Here is a 16,400-nt window from a genome sequence, read left to right on the forward strand (position 1 = left end):
CAGCTAGGGGAATAAATTCTCTACTATAAACCTACAACTGTGCATGTTTTTACACTGCGTCATAAAGAAATACAATATTATAAAATCTATTTGTATAATACAATACCTGCTGTTACACAGTCTCAACTTAAATTAAACTCAGGAGTCCAAGATCAACCCAACATGATAAATGACCATTTAGTGCCAACATTGACATTTATGCAAACTCACAGAAATCAACTTAAATGTAAAATTTCAAATTTATTTCTGAAATTTCAATGAAAAACAAGAAAATAAATTTGTCTTTTTTACAATAGCAACAAGGAATGTCAACAGGGATTTCAAAATAAAAACAGGCATTACCATGTTATCAAGGTTTCATTTTACAGTCAATTACTGATCCGCTGATCAATATGCTAGTTCAGGTCAAATGCATCTGTGAGTTAACTTTGAGGCTTAGATTTGTGAAAACATCATGATTTGGGTTGAAATATACTTTACATCCTTAAACAGATTGCTCCTACACCCATACTGTAAATGCGTGTCATTACTGGGTCCCAGAACCATGAAGTTCTTCTCATGAAAATAACTTTAGCTGCTCATATAAGCTGCATTCTTCTTTTCACTAACTAAAGCTTGAGGCCTTAGTCAAGAGTAGAGGATCAAAAATCGAGAATTAAATTGAGCGCTTCAGCCTCAATGAGTGTTGAAAATGTAATTGATTTATTTTTTTCCTTAAAAATATTTGATTCAACTTTCTAATCATCTGCTATCAAGTTTGTCATTTGTTCAGAACACTGAGAGCAATAATATGCGGTGAGGAAAAAAGAAAATGTGTTTTCAATTTGAAAGTGTATTCTTACTAATAAACAACTTTCCAGTGGTAACCAAAAACTTATTGTTGTTGCTAAATTCACATTGGAAAAACAAACCCTTCAGGACAGCCTCAGTTATAGACTTGCAAATCCTGGCCTTGTCAACTGCTCTGCGGTCCAACCTTCGAGACTCAACAAACTTCAAGTTTGGACAGAAAATGAAAAAAAATCAAATGCATATCAAATTTTACACACAACCGTTTTGCAATTGCAATAAAACATTTAAGGGATTGCATTGTGATTTACCAACAGAAATACACGCACACACGCACACACACACACACAGACACACACACATATATATACATATATATACATATATATATTTTTGTTTTGATTACTGATCCATTTTCCTTTATTGCACAATATAAATGCTTTGGTAATGAAATATTAAAGTGTGAATATACTTAATGGAATGTTAGATCCATAATAATCCACAATTAAACGTTGTGAGCACTAGATTAGTGTAAATTTTCCAAGCATTTTTGGCCAATTTTCAGACATTCTTTGGTCTTCCTTCATGTTGAAACTTTTATGCTACACATTAAACGCCTTTTAATACAGATTGAAGCACCTCTTAAATTTTTGAAAGGGCTTTGGAAAAATGTAGGGAACTTTGAAAAACAATTTTGATTTCCAACAATGATAACGAAAAAAAAAAAAAAAAAAAGGACAGGAAAGATATGTAAGACCAATAATCATCCGATAATCATGGCTAGAAAAAAGAAGTCAGTTGGATTGTGAAAAGCAATATACAATATACACAACACCCAGGCCAATAACAATTAATCCCTGTAGAACGAGGCCTTGCCATGAAGGTGCAACTGTAGCTGACATCCATTTTCAACTGTCCATACCCAGTAGTGCATGACTCTGCTTTGCAGTACAATGATGACTGTATAGTTAACCTGAGCCTTGTCCCATTCTTTATGTCTGTTTTACTATGGGGGTGCACAGGCACTATTCTTGTGACCATTTCATTTAGAGGTCATAGAAAATAGAGCACAGCAATGCAGGTAAATGTATGTGTTTGTGTGTGTGTGTGTGTGTGCGTGTGTGTGAGTGTGTGTGTGTAGTTAGGGTGGTTCCAATCTTGTCCATTGTTTAAATTAACACATCGTGTGCCGTCAGAGAGCCCTGCTTTCAACGCTAAACCCTGTTTTTTTTTTGTATTGGGTGCCTGTCAGATGTGCTTTTAAAATATTGAGCGCTAAAAGTGCAAATATTTCATTTGCCCCAAATATGTGTTTAATTGGCTGACTCTCTTTCAATATTTCAAGTGAAAATGTATAAATAATTGTCATGCATCTTTCAGCTACAGCGTTTAACAACTGACATTTGGTCCCTTAAAAGAAATTTGATAAATTACTTGTAATTACACATGTGCAACTAAAGTCCCATTTAAAAAAAGGCACACTGTCCATCAAGCGGCGAGTAAGGCCACGTGTAAAGAAACAAAGATCAGCCAAAGGAAGCTTTAAAAATTCTCATTTCTTAGTGTCAGCAAGGATGATGTTGGCTGTGACAAACATGAGGCAAAAGACAGCCCATAACACGACAAACCACAACCAGAAGGCATGGCGGAATGGGGACTGGTGTTTGTTAACGGCATCCCGACCCATTACGGGTTGCACCTGCCGTCTGGCAAAGTAGACCAGGAAGGCTGGGACAAAGTACTGGATTCCTGTGCCGGCATACGCTCCTGTGATGCCGACCAGGGATTCCAGGTTGTGTGTGCAAAATGCCACCACAATTGGGGGCACCAAAGTAATAAGAGGGAAAACAATGCGGTCCACCACCCACGGGTAAGTGCCACCGTCTCGATGGAACAGAGTCTTCCAGTTATTTCGTAGCGTGACGGCAATAATAGGGAAATTGGTGCTGATAGTGAAAACAGGGAACAAGCCCAGGAAGTAGCGCAGAACAGGGATATCTAACACATGGCAGTTATCAGTGAAGTTGAGGGTGTACATGTCGTGCAGCAGTGAGCTGTTGAAGCAGAAGATTGCGGTTAAGGAGAGGAGCACGTAGAAACCCAGGATCAGGATGTAGTCGGCAAATACCAGGAGGCCGACGCGCTTCTTGTCAGAGATAGGTGTTACCAGAGAGGGCAGGGAGTGCTGGCACATGAAGGAGTACACACACACACCAAACAGGTTGGGCACCCCAGAGAGGGAGGCAGCTGGTGGGCGACCTTCGCCGGTGCCTTTAGCGATACGGATCAGAGCCAGAATGATCATCATGGTGAAGGCTGTAGAAAAAAAAAAAGAAAACGAAATAAATAAGAGGTAAGTAATTGTTACCTTTTCTGAACAAACCCATACCATGAGCAGAAATTGCTAAATCAGTCAAAAATGTCCAAAGAAAAATAGAGGCTTTCCGAATCCCGTTTTGACAAAGTTGGAAAAATGCAAATAAACAAGAATAAAAAGTCAGTGTAAAATTCTGTTCTACAACTCTGACAGCATGATGGTGCAGTGGTTTGAGTTTCTTCCCCACAGCACGAGGGACACTGATTTGACTCTGACTGAAGACCTTTCTGTTTGGAGTTTGCATGTTCTCCCCGTGTCTACGTGGGTTTCCTCCAGGTTCTCCAGTTCCAACAGTCCAAAGACATGCAGCAGGTTAATTGGAAAAAGGACCCAAAGGTGTGAATGATAGAGTAATTGGTTGTCTGTCTCTATATGTGGTGTTGCGATGGACAGGTGACCAGTCCATGGCGTACCCTGCCTCTGGCCTGATGGCAGCTGGGATAGGCTCCAGCAGCCCCCGCCATGCTGCGGATGATTGATGAATGGTAGGATATATGAGATGCCACACAATTTGATGAAGCCAAGAACAAATTACAACATGTATAATGGATCTCTGGCTGCCTTTACATGTGTTTGAGTAGTACAAGTATCTTAAAAGATTAGATTTGTTATAGCGCATAAATTAAGCAGTATGTATGTCAAGCATGTGCTCCTCAATATTTCTTCTTTGTTACTCTGTAAGCTGAAGTCCACTGCAAAATATAAAAATATTTAATTGGGCAAAACAACCACTACAGTATTCCCTATCTTTAAATAATTCAAATTACTCTGGAGTCCATTTGTTTAAAAAAGTAATTTTTTAAAATAAGCATTTTATTACAGAGATAAATATTAGTAATTTAAAATTTATTCAAATTTTTTTGGTGAATTTTTTGGGCATGGAACACAATAAAATAAAAGTAATGTAGTAGTACAAGTAGTAGACGTGGTGGAAGTAGTGCTGGTACAATTAGTAGTAATGGTAAGAGAAGGAGGAACACTGATTTGAAGATGGCATGTGGCATGTGGCTCTAATACATTTCAGGAAAATCTATATTATCTAATGTTGAACGATATTTTGTGTACAGTCTAGCATGTGCAGTAATTTTAGTCGTAGATTAAAAGTCTATATTTTGCAGGTTTGATAAGTTGTATCAGTTTTTATCAAAGTAATGCAGTTCAAGTGAAAGATTTTTCCCCTCTAATCCTTCTTTCAATCACTCCCTCTTTTGGCCTGGCAGCGGTTTGGACTCATTATTTCACATTACTGAGTTCTTCAAAAGATAAATGAGGAATAAATAACAAATACAAGAAATAGCAGAGTTAGATTGTGTGTTGCGTCCCTATGAAATGGCCAAATTGATTCACTGATTACGCTTCATGATGCTGATGTTCTAACGGTCCATTTACATTTAGCGAAAAGTATGATGTATTTACATTAAATTACAATATTATAACTTATATATTAATTTTATTTCATATTTTCAATAATGATTCATTCCTGCATCAGTATGTTACTATCATTTTCAAAAGTAAAAAAAGCAGATGAGTCAAAAAAAACAATATTGATAGTAAGTTGCTTATTTAATATGCATTTATTTCATCTTATTTCCAAAGGATGCATCCATCTGTTCACAAATGTCTGTTTATTTATTACTGTTCTTTATGTGTACTATAGTCATGTATTTAATCTGCTTTTTGCCCCCTAATGAAAAGGCCTGGTCAAAAGTAGATGGAACCAAAACATGTCTAAAGGAGTCCTACTGTGACAGGGAGGCAGTTGAGTGACTCAACCAGCCATCTCACCTTAGCAAACACAATATAAACCCGTGACACCACCGATTAGTCATAGCCAAGTCAACGGACGAGTACCATCTCCACAGCTTTATCATGGAGCTAACCTTCAACAGAGGGTGACATTTAGAAAGAGCAGCATGTGCCTTCATTTGACACACAAATTATTCACCAGTACAAACTTCAATGTATTTGGCTTAACTAGACAAGTGACATCCTAGCTGTCTTGGATTCAAATTCTGAGGAATGCTGTGATAGGGTGGAGGAAACCCCTGAATTCTTGAAACTGTCAACTTTAGAGTGCTCGGTTCATCACCTGATTATGTTAATACAACAGAACTTAAAACACCAAATGTGTAGTTAGTTCAGGTTAAGGAGGACAGAATGGACGATTTGAAAGACAAAGTATATTCAGTACTGGGTGTGTTGAGAGCGGGTGGAACAAAAAAAACAAAAACTAGGATTGAGAATGTATTATTAGCACAAAAGGTACTGTGAGTAGTATTATGAAAATATTCACCTTATGTAACAAAAATGAATGATTCTGCATGTTCTGCAGCGTGTAATACTAATCTGAGACATTAACCAAAGTATTTCACTGGAAATAGAAAATCATCCTGGTCAAATCTATAGCAAAAGGTCTGGAAAAGTCTGAAAAGGTCTGAAATAGTTGAGGTCAGAAAAGGTTCATGGACATAATTAGGTCCAATCACTCAGACCACATTCGGAGATCTTCTGTGCCCCTTTCGGTTGTTTCCTTGTCATAGCGTGGCCCAGTTTTCAACAGTCTCTTGCTGCCTTTACCTCTGTTTAATTGTAAATACATTTTTTATGGAAAAAGGCTAGTAGATGTATTGGACATGGTGCAGCTACAAGAACAGTTGCACAAAAATACATTTGCCATAACATTTTATCGGAATAGTAGTGAATATTCTCATGATGAAGCCTCCTGGGGCACAAGCAAGTGTCTTTCTGAGCCGGTCCCATGTCCAGAAAAATGCAAAGGGTTGTGTCAGGAATATTCAAGCCTCTGACTATTGGAATGATGACAAAAAAAGCTAGAGTTGGTTGACATGATACAAAGAAGGAAGGTAGATGAACTGTGTGTCCAGGAGACCAGGTGGAAAGGTAGCAAGGCAAGACGCTTGGAAAGGTAGCAAGGCAAGACGCTTAGGTGCAGGTTTTAAGTTGTACTTTCACAGTTTTGATATGAAGAGAAATGGATTAGGCCTCATCTTGGAGGAGCTTGTTCTGGAGATGAAAGGAGTGGCAGATACACTGATGAGTCTGAAGCTGGAAATTGAAGGTGTGATGGTCAGTGTTGCTCGTGGAAATACCCCACAGGTGGGATGTTTGTTGGAGAAGGGGAAATGCTGGAGTAAGTTAGGTGAAGTAATGCAGAATATCCCCAGAGGTGAGAGAGTTGTAATTGGTGCATGCACTGGAGGTGATGAAGAAATGATGGGCAGGTTTTGGAATCCAGAATAGGAACACAGAGGGACAGATGGTAGTAGACTTTGCAAAAAGGATTGAAATGACTGGAGTGAATACTTTTTTCCAGAAAAGGCGGGAACACAGGGTAACTTATAAGACCAGAGATGGGAGCACACAAGTGGACTATATCTTTTATAGACGATGTAATCTAAAGGAGATGACTGCTAAGTAGTGGTAGAGGAGAGTGTAGCCGGACTGCATAGGATTAACAGAATTGCAGTAACTAAAGAGGAATAAAGTTGATGAGCTGTACAGTGGAGTTATGGGAAAGATTGGGGAGACTCGACTAATAGCCGATGGGAGTGTTGTGACCAGCAGTGTGGTTTCATGCCAGGATTAAGTACCTCAGATACAGTATTTAGTACAAAAATGTTGATAGGGAGGTACAGAGAAGGTCAGAGGGAGCTGCAATGTGCCTTCGTAAACAACAAAGCATATGACAGATTATAGGGTAACTTATCTGCAGAGGTAGGAACATGCTGGTAGACAAAATATTGTGCAGGCAATGCAAGCTGAAGGAGATCTGCAAAATAATAGTAGGTGAGAGCATAACCTGGCAGAATAGGGTGGTAGTTTGTAGGATGACTGGTGACACGAAACCTGAGGACAAAGGCAGAGCAGAGGACAAAGTGGTGGAAGATGAAGAGGGAGGAGTGTTGTATGGTTTTCAGGAAATAGTTAAGAAAGACTCTGGGTGGTCAAGTAGAGCTTTCTGGTGACTGGACAACTACAGCTAATGTGACCGGGAGACAGGTAGGAGTGTACTTAGTGTGTCGTCTGGAAGGAACGTAGATAAGGAGACTTGGTGGTGGAATAAGGAACTACAGGAGTATATAGAGAGAAAGAAATTAGCAAAGAAGAGGGACATGAAGAGGACTGAATAGAACAGACAGAAGTACAGGGAGATGCAGCGCGACTTAAAGGTAGAGGCCAAACAATGGCCATATGATGACTTGTATGCCAAGTTTGACAGTAAGGAGGGAGAGAATGATTTATAGAAGTTGGCAAAACAGAGCAAGAGATGGGAAGGTTAAGCGGTTGGTTCAGGCAGATAACGATAGAGAGGGAAAAGTACTGACAGGTACCAGAGTGATGGGAAGATTGAAAGAGTACTTTGAAGAGTTCATGAGTGAGAAAAATGAAAGAGGAAAGGGTAGAAGAGGTGACTATTGTGGACCACAAAGTAGCAGAAATGAGTAAAGGTAAAGTTCTGACGGCATTGAAGAGGATGAAGACCAGAAAGGCAGTTGGTCCCCTGGTGATGTACCTGCAGATGTATGAAAATGTCCGGGAGAGCCAGCAGAAGAGTTCATGAAAGAATCTTCCAGAGTGAATAGTGGAAATTAGGCTGAGAGCAAAAGTCAGCATTTGTGAGCAGCAGTATGGTTTCGTGCCTACTACAGGTGCAGAATTTGCTTTACGAATGCTGGTTGAGAGGTACAGAGGAGATCAGAGGGAAATGCAATGTTCCTTTGTAGACCTAGAAAAGCATACGACTGGGTGCCAAGAGAAGAACTATGGTGATGTATGACAAAGTCTGGAGTGCCAGAGAAGTATGTTAGACTGGTGCAGGACATGTATGTGAGCTCTGAGACAGTGGTGAGGTGTGTTGTTGGTGTGACAGAGAAGGTCATGGTGGAGGTGGGTCAGCTCAGAGCCCCTTCTTGTTTGCAGTGTTGAATGACACGCTTACAGATGAAGGTAGCAGGAATCTCCATGGCCCATGATGTTTGCAGATGGCATTGTGATCTGTAGTGAGAGCAGGGAACAGGTGAAGGAAAATCTCGAGAGATGGAGGTATGGTCTGGAAAGGAGAGGAATGAAGGTTAGTCACAGCATGACACAATGTATGTGTGTAAATGAGAGGAACCAAATTGTAAAAGTGAGCCTACAGGGAGTGGAGAGAAGGAAGGGGGAGGACTAAGTACTTAGGGTCAACAGTTCAGAACAATGGAGAGAATGGAAAAGAGGTGAAAAAACATGTTCAAGCACGTTGGAACGGATAGAGAAAAGTGCCAGGGGTTATTTTGGGATAAAAGATGATCAGCCAGAAAGGGGAGCGAGGTATGGTTTGGAGACAGTGTCTTCGTGGAAGAGGCAGGAAGCAGAGCTGGAGATATTACAGATGAAGATGTTGAGGTTGTCTTTGGGAGTGAAGAGGATGGATAGGATCAGGAATGAGTCCATCAGAGACACAAAGGGGTCAGATAAGGTCAGAACAGCCAGACTGAGATGGTTCGATCATGTACAGAGGAGGGATAGTGAATATATTTGTAGAAGGACGCTGGGGTTGGAACTGCCAGGCAGGAGGTCTAGAAGAAGACCAAACAGAAGATTTATGGATGTAGTGAAGAGACATTAAGTTAGGTGGTGTGAGAGAAGAGGATACAGAGAATAGGGTTAGATGGAGGAGGTTGATTCACTGTGGGAACCCCTGATGGCAGTAGCTGAAAGGAAAAGAAAGAGTAGTGGACATTCTCATTCATTGTGGACTGAACCAAACCTGCTTCACAAGTGTTTCATGCATCTTGTTGGCTCGCACCAACATCTCGTCTGCTGCAGAGAAGCTACCAGTAGTACTGCCCCCCTATCTGACCTGTGGCCACCAAGACTACATGCACATCTAGGGAGTCATGTGCCTGTAAAAGTCGTAAAACAGTTTCCCTCTCTAATTCAAGATTACCCCCTTTACTCCCTGTTCTGTAAAGTGCCAAGACCCATCACTGCAACCCTCCCTGGCTGCAATTTCTGCTGCTCTCAAACTGCAATCTTCTTTCTGCCATTCCTCTTGTGTAATAAGCTTACAAGGTTTCACATGAACCTTCCCGTCAGGGAGGAAATTGCTTGATGCTGCATTCAGAAGACCTTTCTAATAATTTCCATTCTAGAAACATGACAGATCTTTCTTCGAACCGAAGATTATATATTTTTTCAGCTTGACATATTTAGGAAAAAATAACCTGACTGTCTTTTTTTAGTGTTTTATCTTATTCTTATTCCCATATTCTTAAAGAAACTAAGAGCCAATAGAATTAAGTATTCCATAATGGGGTAATTTGTCACTGACTTGGAGCATCATGGCTTTCTAATATTTTTTCATTATGTCTGGGCTGCAAATTTCCATCCTGAAGAAGCTGGAAAAGAAAAGGATATTAGATGGTTCTTTAAATGCCATTGAAATTTGTAGCAGTTGTCTTTCCATATCTTTAGAGGAGTGAGGTTGACCCAATTCTCCACTTTCATGCCAGAACAGATGTTAGCAATCATTTAACAATTTGAGGTTACCCCTGGTCAGGGTGCCGTCTTGACTACTATAGAATTTCATATTGAAATTTCACACTGACCTAATTCTAATCCTCAACACCTGAGACTCTGACTGCAATTAAGATGTGAGAATTGTAAAAGTCATTTTCAGAGGCTGATTCTTTAACAATAAATAAATATAGATATACAGATTGTAAATATTGAGCACGGAACATCACATGGCAGATAAAGACTAGTTTATTGTTTTTTTGTTTTTTATTCAAATTTCTCACAGGTTTTCTGTTTTTTTTCCCCAGGCTTTTAAACACACTTTGATTTTTTAAGTGGAATTTTATAATTTAAAAAAATAATCATTTCAACAGGTGGATTACATTAAAAGATCTTTCAAAGAAAATAATACATGTCCCGTAAATTATGAATTGAATATCTGATCATGTATCACATCTGGGAATTTTTTCCTTTATTTGCACAGCCACCCTTTGTTGTGCATTTTTTTTTAAAGGAACCCTTTAAATTGAATTACTTCTCATTCCACAAGTTGGAGATATTTCTGACTTTTCTGCAGTTTTCTTCATTTGAGATGTAAATACATTATACAGTGACACCATCCAACTATGAAAAACAACAATGCAGGAAAAAGTATATGATATCTGAATTGGTTGTTGCCTACACATTTCATCCATGGAATGTTTTGAAGTCTCCTTATATTGGCAACAGAATTAAAGCTCAATTTTCAATCAATATGGATATACACCAAACTGGCAAATAGGGTTCTGCAAGCAATCGCAACATAAAGATACCACGGCAGAAATAAAGTAGAGCAGGTGACAAATAGCCACACATCAAGTCCAGCTAATAGGTGTCCAAAGCTGACACAGCCTGTGATTCATCTTGCCAGGATGTGAATGGAAATGACCTTGCGATTAACATTTTCATCTTAACAGCCCTCTAAGCAGGGGTGTCAAACTCATTTTAGCTCAGGGGCAACACGGGGGGAAATCTATTCTAAGGTGGGCCGAATGGGTAAAATCATGACACATGAACCACTGTTGCGTACCTATTGTGCGATTCACTCCTCAAACCTGGTATTTTTTAGCTTTGCCAGCCGGATTAAACCTGTTCACGGTCCTAATCCGGCCCACGGGCCTTGAGTTTGACACCCCCGGGTCTAGAGGACAATCTCCTGACTGCTGCCTAACAAACCGTTCATATTACCCCAAAACCACCACTGCACATTCTCAATACTCTGAAGAGTCATCCAGTTCTAACAAGGAGGACTCTCTGCCTGGTTCTCCACAAATGATGGGATTCCTGAACTCATTTTATGGGGAAAAAAATGGCTTGGGGTGAGGTGATCAATCTTCTGCGCTACAAAGCAGCAGAGGGCTGCATGTTGGAGGTAGAGTCGTTCTCTGCAAAATATCTTTATGGTTGCAACATCAAGGACTCTGAGGCTGTGTTCTGATACTTATGAAAAGTAAAAATTATGTACTTTTAACACTTTTAACATGATGCTGTCATGGAACACTCATGGACTCTTCTATCTTGAATTAAAAAAAAAAGTCACAAAATAATTGTTCATGTCATTCAGGATAGCCAGATTTCTAAATCTTCTTCCATACCATGAAAGAAGCAGCCGTCTGAAACTTTGAAAGAAACTAGTAAAACCGTTAGACCAGTAACGCAGTTCCCATGTCTCTAAAGCTATGTTTTAAGGAACTTTAGAGGATGTATGAAATTTGTAAATAACTGTATCAGAAAGAGATTTAATATTGATCATCATTATTTTTGGAATAATTTGTTTTTTATATAGTTAAAGAATCTTATCACATGTTTTAGACCATACTATTCCAAATCCTCATCAATATATACAGTATACACACACACACACACACACACACATCTATTGTGTATATAATTACAATAATAATAATATATCATAAAGATCATATACACACATATTTGATGATCATCGCATTTACAAGGAGATACTGTGCCTCCTTATGATTGACCCGAGCAGAAGAAGCAGGGAGTCTAAAATATGAATCAGATAATTTAGCCATATTTACTAGCTTCACTGACAAATGATTGGACTGGATTTTGGAGGAAACACTAGGCCTTAATAAACTAAAAAACGGCAAAATTAGCAACGTTAAGTGTTGTGGCTAGCAAAGACAGCTACACTGATGCTAATAAATTGAGGATCGCTGGCTAATTCCCAAAGGAGAAACTATTAAAGGGCAGGCAGTCTAACTGAAGGTGTCAAACCAAATGAAATATAACACAGTTGACAGAACTGTTCAATTATTTAAAGCAAGTTACTTAAATTACATTTTCTTTCTTCAGAACCCGGAATAATGATCCAATCAAAAGCTACTTTTACTACTTGTTCTGTTTTATTACAAACACTGTAAATCATTGTCCTGGACATTATCTTGAATGACTTGAGAAAAAAGTGAGCGAAAGAAAACAGTGATGGAGAGTGAACGGTGTAGTCATTTGTCGTGGAAGCCGTGGTGTTTGGCTTTTGTTTATGTGAGCTGAGCATTGATGACAGTTTTGCAATGATTCAGTGGTGCTGGTGTGTGGTTTTTACTGCAAAACAGAGACAGGTGGTTTACTTTCGCCTGTCACCATTTGAGTGACGGTCAAATCGGCCGTCAAGCACCTGTCAGGCCTTCATGCCTGTCAGACTAAAAAATGAGAATCAAAGATACCAAGTGGGACTAAACTGTGACAGCGGTACCTTAACACCGCAGCCAAATGGGCACAGATGTTTTTGGTTACATTTTTCCTTTTTTTGTGTTTGTCTGGAGGGGAGAGGGAGGGGTCGTAATGGAAATTACTTGGGGGGTGAGAGGAAGCAAAAGCCAATAGTATAGAAAGGTATCAGAATGTTTAGATTTTGTGATGAAGTCCCCAACATCTTGATAAAATCCGAAAAGTAACCTTATAAATACTTTGCATATAGCTTATACTTACCAATCCAACGCATGAGCGAGGTAAGAATCTGCAGATATTTGGTCTTTTGAGCACTGAAGAACGTGAAGGGCCCCAGCAAAAGAGTAAAGACACTCTGGAGGAAAGAGAAAAATATAGAAATAAATATCTCTATATATTGATCAGGTTAAAAAAAAAAAAAAAAACAAACTGGTGTAAACATAACAAAATAAATGAAATTAAAATATCTTTAAGTGAAGACAAAGAATTCCAAAATGATAATGAGAAACAGTGGCGATAAAACAGCATGAAGTAATTACCAAAAAGCTAATTCTGGCTATGAATATTGTTTATGGAACAAACTCAGGAAAAATTTTGTTGACGCTTTTTATTATCATTGCATTCTCAACATCCTTCCATCCATCTATCATCACAGGGGCGATGATGGAGCCTATCCCAGCTGTCACTGGGCAAAAGGCAGGATACACTCTGGACTGGTCGCCAGTTGATTGCAGGGCGACATATGGAACCATGAACATGAAATCTTTCACCAAAATAAGTAGTTAGCTCGGTGGGGGTTTCAGTGTAAAGAGGTGCAGGGAGAACTTAAAAAACTTAAACCCACTTGATTGTCCATGGTTGCTACAACTGTCCCTTACATCCTGTGGGAAGGCAAAACTTAAAAGGTTTCCCTAGATGAGGATAGTTCCTTGAACTAAATTCGAGCTGGATCGTGCTCAGAACTGTGTCTTGAACTTTCGCTTTTGTTATATACTATATGACAATCGCTTGAAATCATTTCAATTCAAATCCAAACATGACTTGAAACAGACTATGTGTATAAAATTTGTCAAAGTGAAAATGTTAGCCGGAATAAGCTGCAGATTGGGATTATTCAACCAAAGAGTCACCACTGATCATTTTTGTGTTTTTTTCTCATTATGATGTAAAATAATAGACCAACTATGTCATTTTCTGTATAAGTGCAAAGAAATTAAACTCCTGGTGGTAAAGCTGTTTGGAAAACAGCTGCTTTAACCACAGTAGGGAATTTTAATATCAGAGGCTTCCAAAGCAAGTTGCTTCCTATTTGGGCAAATAATACAGGTTGTACATTTTAAGTTTGTTGAATACACCAGCTCCATCACTTGAGTGGTATACTCAGAATTTTTCCATTTTTAAAACTTCATACAAAAATAATCCATCCACCAACCAAGAACTAGCCCATTTGTTTTTAACTTGTGCTTTCAACTAATATCTAGAAATTGCCAAATGTATCAATTTCAGACTGCAGCCTTTATTTATAATTTGATTTCTTCCCGAGGGGCAATTTCCTCCCTCAGATCCTACAGGCTCTCTCAAAGATGGGTGAATTGGGGAATGTTTGGACCAATCTACAGTCTTCAATAAATTCAAAACCCCCAGGTCAAAGCTCCGATTGCCTGTAAAGGCACTGCCTTCATCAAGAGCTGCAAAAAAAAAAAAAAAAAAGCAGCAGCTTTCCATCTGTCACTACACTTTTAGATATATCACTACTAAAGAGTGGTCAGGTTATATATGTCAATAATGTTCTACATCGAAAAAACGATGAAGGCTATTTTTTTGTTTTTTTATATGTGCAATTGAGAGATTGCAGAGGGAACAGAAAGGCTTTAAAGCGGCTTTAGATTGTGTCATTCGGACCAAAAGAACCAACCCAGTGGTCTCAAAAATCACCACACATGCAAACGGTTCTTTTTTTGCACGTCCTCCTCGTCTATCACAGTTGGCAACATATGTGAACCCATGACCATCCATTCCATTTCAGTAATTAATAAACATATTATTCTGTTGTCTTCTGTTGGGTCTGCCAGTCACCACAATAGCACAGATGTCCTCTAGCTCTAGGACATCAGTGCAGCTCAATTCATCTCCAGAGGGAGACATACGATTACTGTAGTCGTGACAGCAAAGCTGTCAGCTTTGGGACGTTTGTGCTGCTATTTTGCTAGATACGATGAGAGTTGAGGGGTACAGATTACACTACGGATAAAAGCCCGTAATAAGACTATGGACTGTCTGTGTGGTTCCAAGCTATGGGCCAGAATGGAGATTGATAATCCTCTAAAGTCAAACAGAACAAGAAATTATGTTTTCCAAATCTGCACAATCCCAAGATCCCCACCATTTGTGTCCGAAGTTAATCTCTTTACCAAACTTATTTCAAACACAACATTGCAGGCCACCAATCATTTATCCTTTATATTATTATTTGTAATTATTTAACAACCTTCTTATCTTTTATCAGGAGACTATGTTGAGACCTTGCATGTATAGCAGAAAGATGGAACGGAAACAAAAGATTGCTGACACTTGCGGTATGAACCTTCCATGACTCACCTGTCTTTTTACTTGGAAAGATTAATATTAATTATAAGAGGGAAATGAACCAATAAATGAATTCCCAGAGACCATACATATGTCATGAAAAATGGCTTGAGCATCTATAAAATTGACAGTTTTAGAAAAATACAGAAATTACGCTCTATAAAGTCATCTGGTCTTGAATTAACGTGACAGGATTTTGAGAAATTTACCCTTTATCTACATCTTATACAAAACAGAGTTAGTGTATATTATAGAGCAAAGCATTGGCTTGGTTGTGACATATATGATAAAAGACTTGAAGGTAACTTGACCATGGTGGTATTGAATAGAAATTGTATGAAATAGACCACATAAACCCAGGGGATACATAAAAAAAACCTTGGGATAGCAATAATAAGTCACCTGAATCACTGAACCGGAGGAGACAGGGCAAAGTGTTGAAAGGCAAAGATGCTTCGGCATTAAGGAAGGAGTGGCCGTTAAATGTGAGTAAGACAGGAAATGGAGAGTCGGCTGATAGTCAGATTGGCACTATAAATTTGTCAGGATAAGTGAAATCTATGTTAAACATCATTTTCGACCAGAATACATCAAAGATAATTTTCAACTATATATATATATATATATATATATATATACAGTTTGTATACTGTATGTGTGTGTGTGTATATATCAAATTCTCAATGTATATAGGAACTTCACAAAAAAAAAAAAAAAAAAAAAAAAATTCCTTCAGGTCATCCTGTAGGCCATTTAATAAAAACATTGTTTACATCGATATCATAGGTTGCCTGCTTTTCCTATGTGACATCAGCTGTGTAATTCCTCTGAGCTTTAGTGTCTGTTATCATGTCCTCTATATTGTATTTCTGGATTCTTCCCAGCAGGTGTTAATCACATCTTTGGAACAAATGATAGACAGAGATTGTTTAACAGGATTTAAGAAATTTCTACAATGTGGATATTTTGTTTTGTAATAGGTTTATTCCACATAGCCTATCAGCAGTCAACCCGCAACTGAGTGCAGCTATTTTGACAGGCTGTCAGTCGTGGTGACAAAATACAAAGTCTAATACATGTCCTTTATATCTCTGAAATGTTACGTTTAAAATGAAAACGCGGCGGTTTAACCCAGCTGGACTGAAAAATACTTTTTCATTTTAAAACGTACTTCAAAGAAAAAAAAAAATCAGTTTGCCATGAGTGTGTTGGGGTACTCAAAAATATGTCCCTGCTTGTGAGAGACGGGGGGCTCTACCCATGATGGGTAAAGTAAGTGGGCCGACAGCTCATTGTTGAGCTGCCGTCCCCCGGCTCCTCAACACCATGCAGATGGTTAAGAGGGCTCAACAGAGGCTTTGCTTTCTGAGGAGGTTTGGCATGTCGCCTAAGATCC

General features: G+C 38.8%; 1 protein-coding gene across 4 annotated transcripts in view; it reads right to left on the reverse strand.

Annotated features, from left to right (window-relative positions):
* Positions 1-224: 224 nt before the first annotated feature.
* Positions 225-16,400, reverse strand: part of slc38a12 (solute carrier family 38 member 12) — a 49,884-nt gene continuing 33,708 nt past the window's right edge. For 2 of the 4 annotated variants that reach the window (XM_086154076.1, XM_086154077.1), the window contains 3 exons: positions 12,680-12,773; positions 8,127-8,237; positions 225-3,105 (listed from right to left, as the gene is read on the reverse strand). In XM_086154076.1, coding sequence (XP_086010202.1) covers positions 2,342-3,105; positions 8,127-8,237; positions 12,680-12,773 — 969 coding nt within the window. In that variant the 3' untranslated portion in view covers positions 225-2,341. The remainder of the gene's footprint in view (positions 3,106-8,126; positions 8,238-12,679; positions 12,774-16,400) is intronic. The other 2 variants (XM_086154081.1, XM_086154080.1) reach the window with 2 other exon arrangements.

This window comes from Fistularia commersonii, chromosome 10 (genome assembly GCF_037954325.1).
Source record: "Fistularia commersonii isolate RoL2024-O1a breed Wild chromosome 10, RoL_Fcom_v1.0, whole genome shotgun sequence".
Classification (NCBI taxonomy): Eukaryota; Metazoa; Chordata; class Actinopteri; order Syngnathiformes; family Fistulariidae; genus Fistularia; species Fistularia commersonii.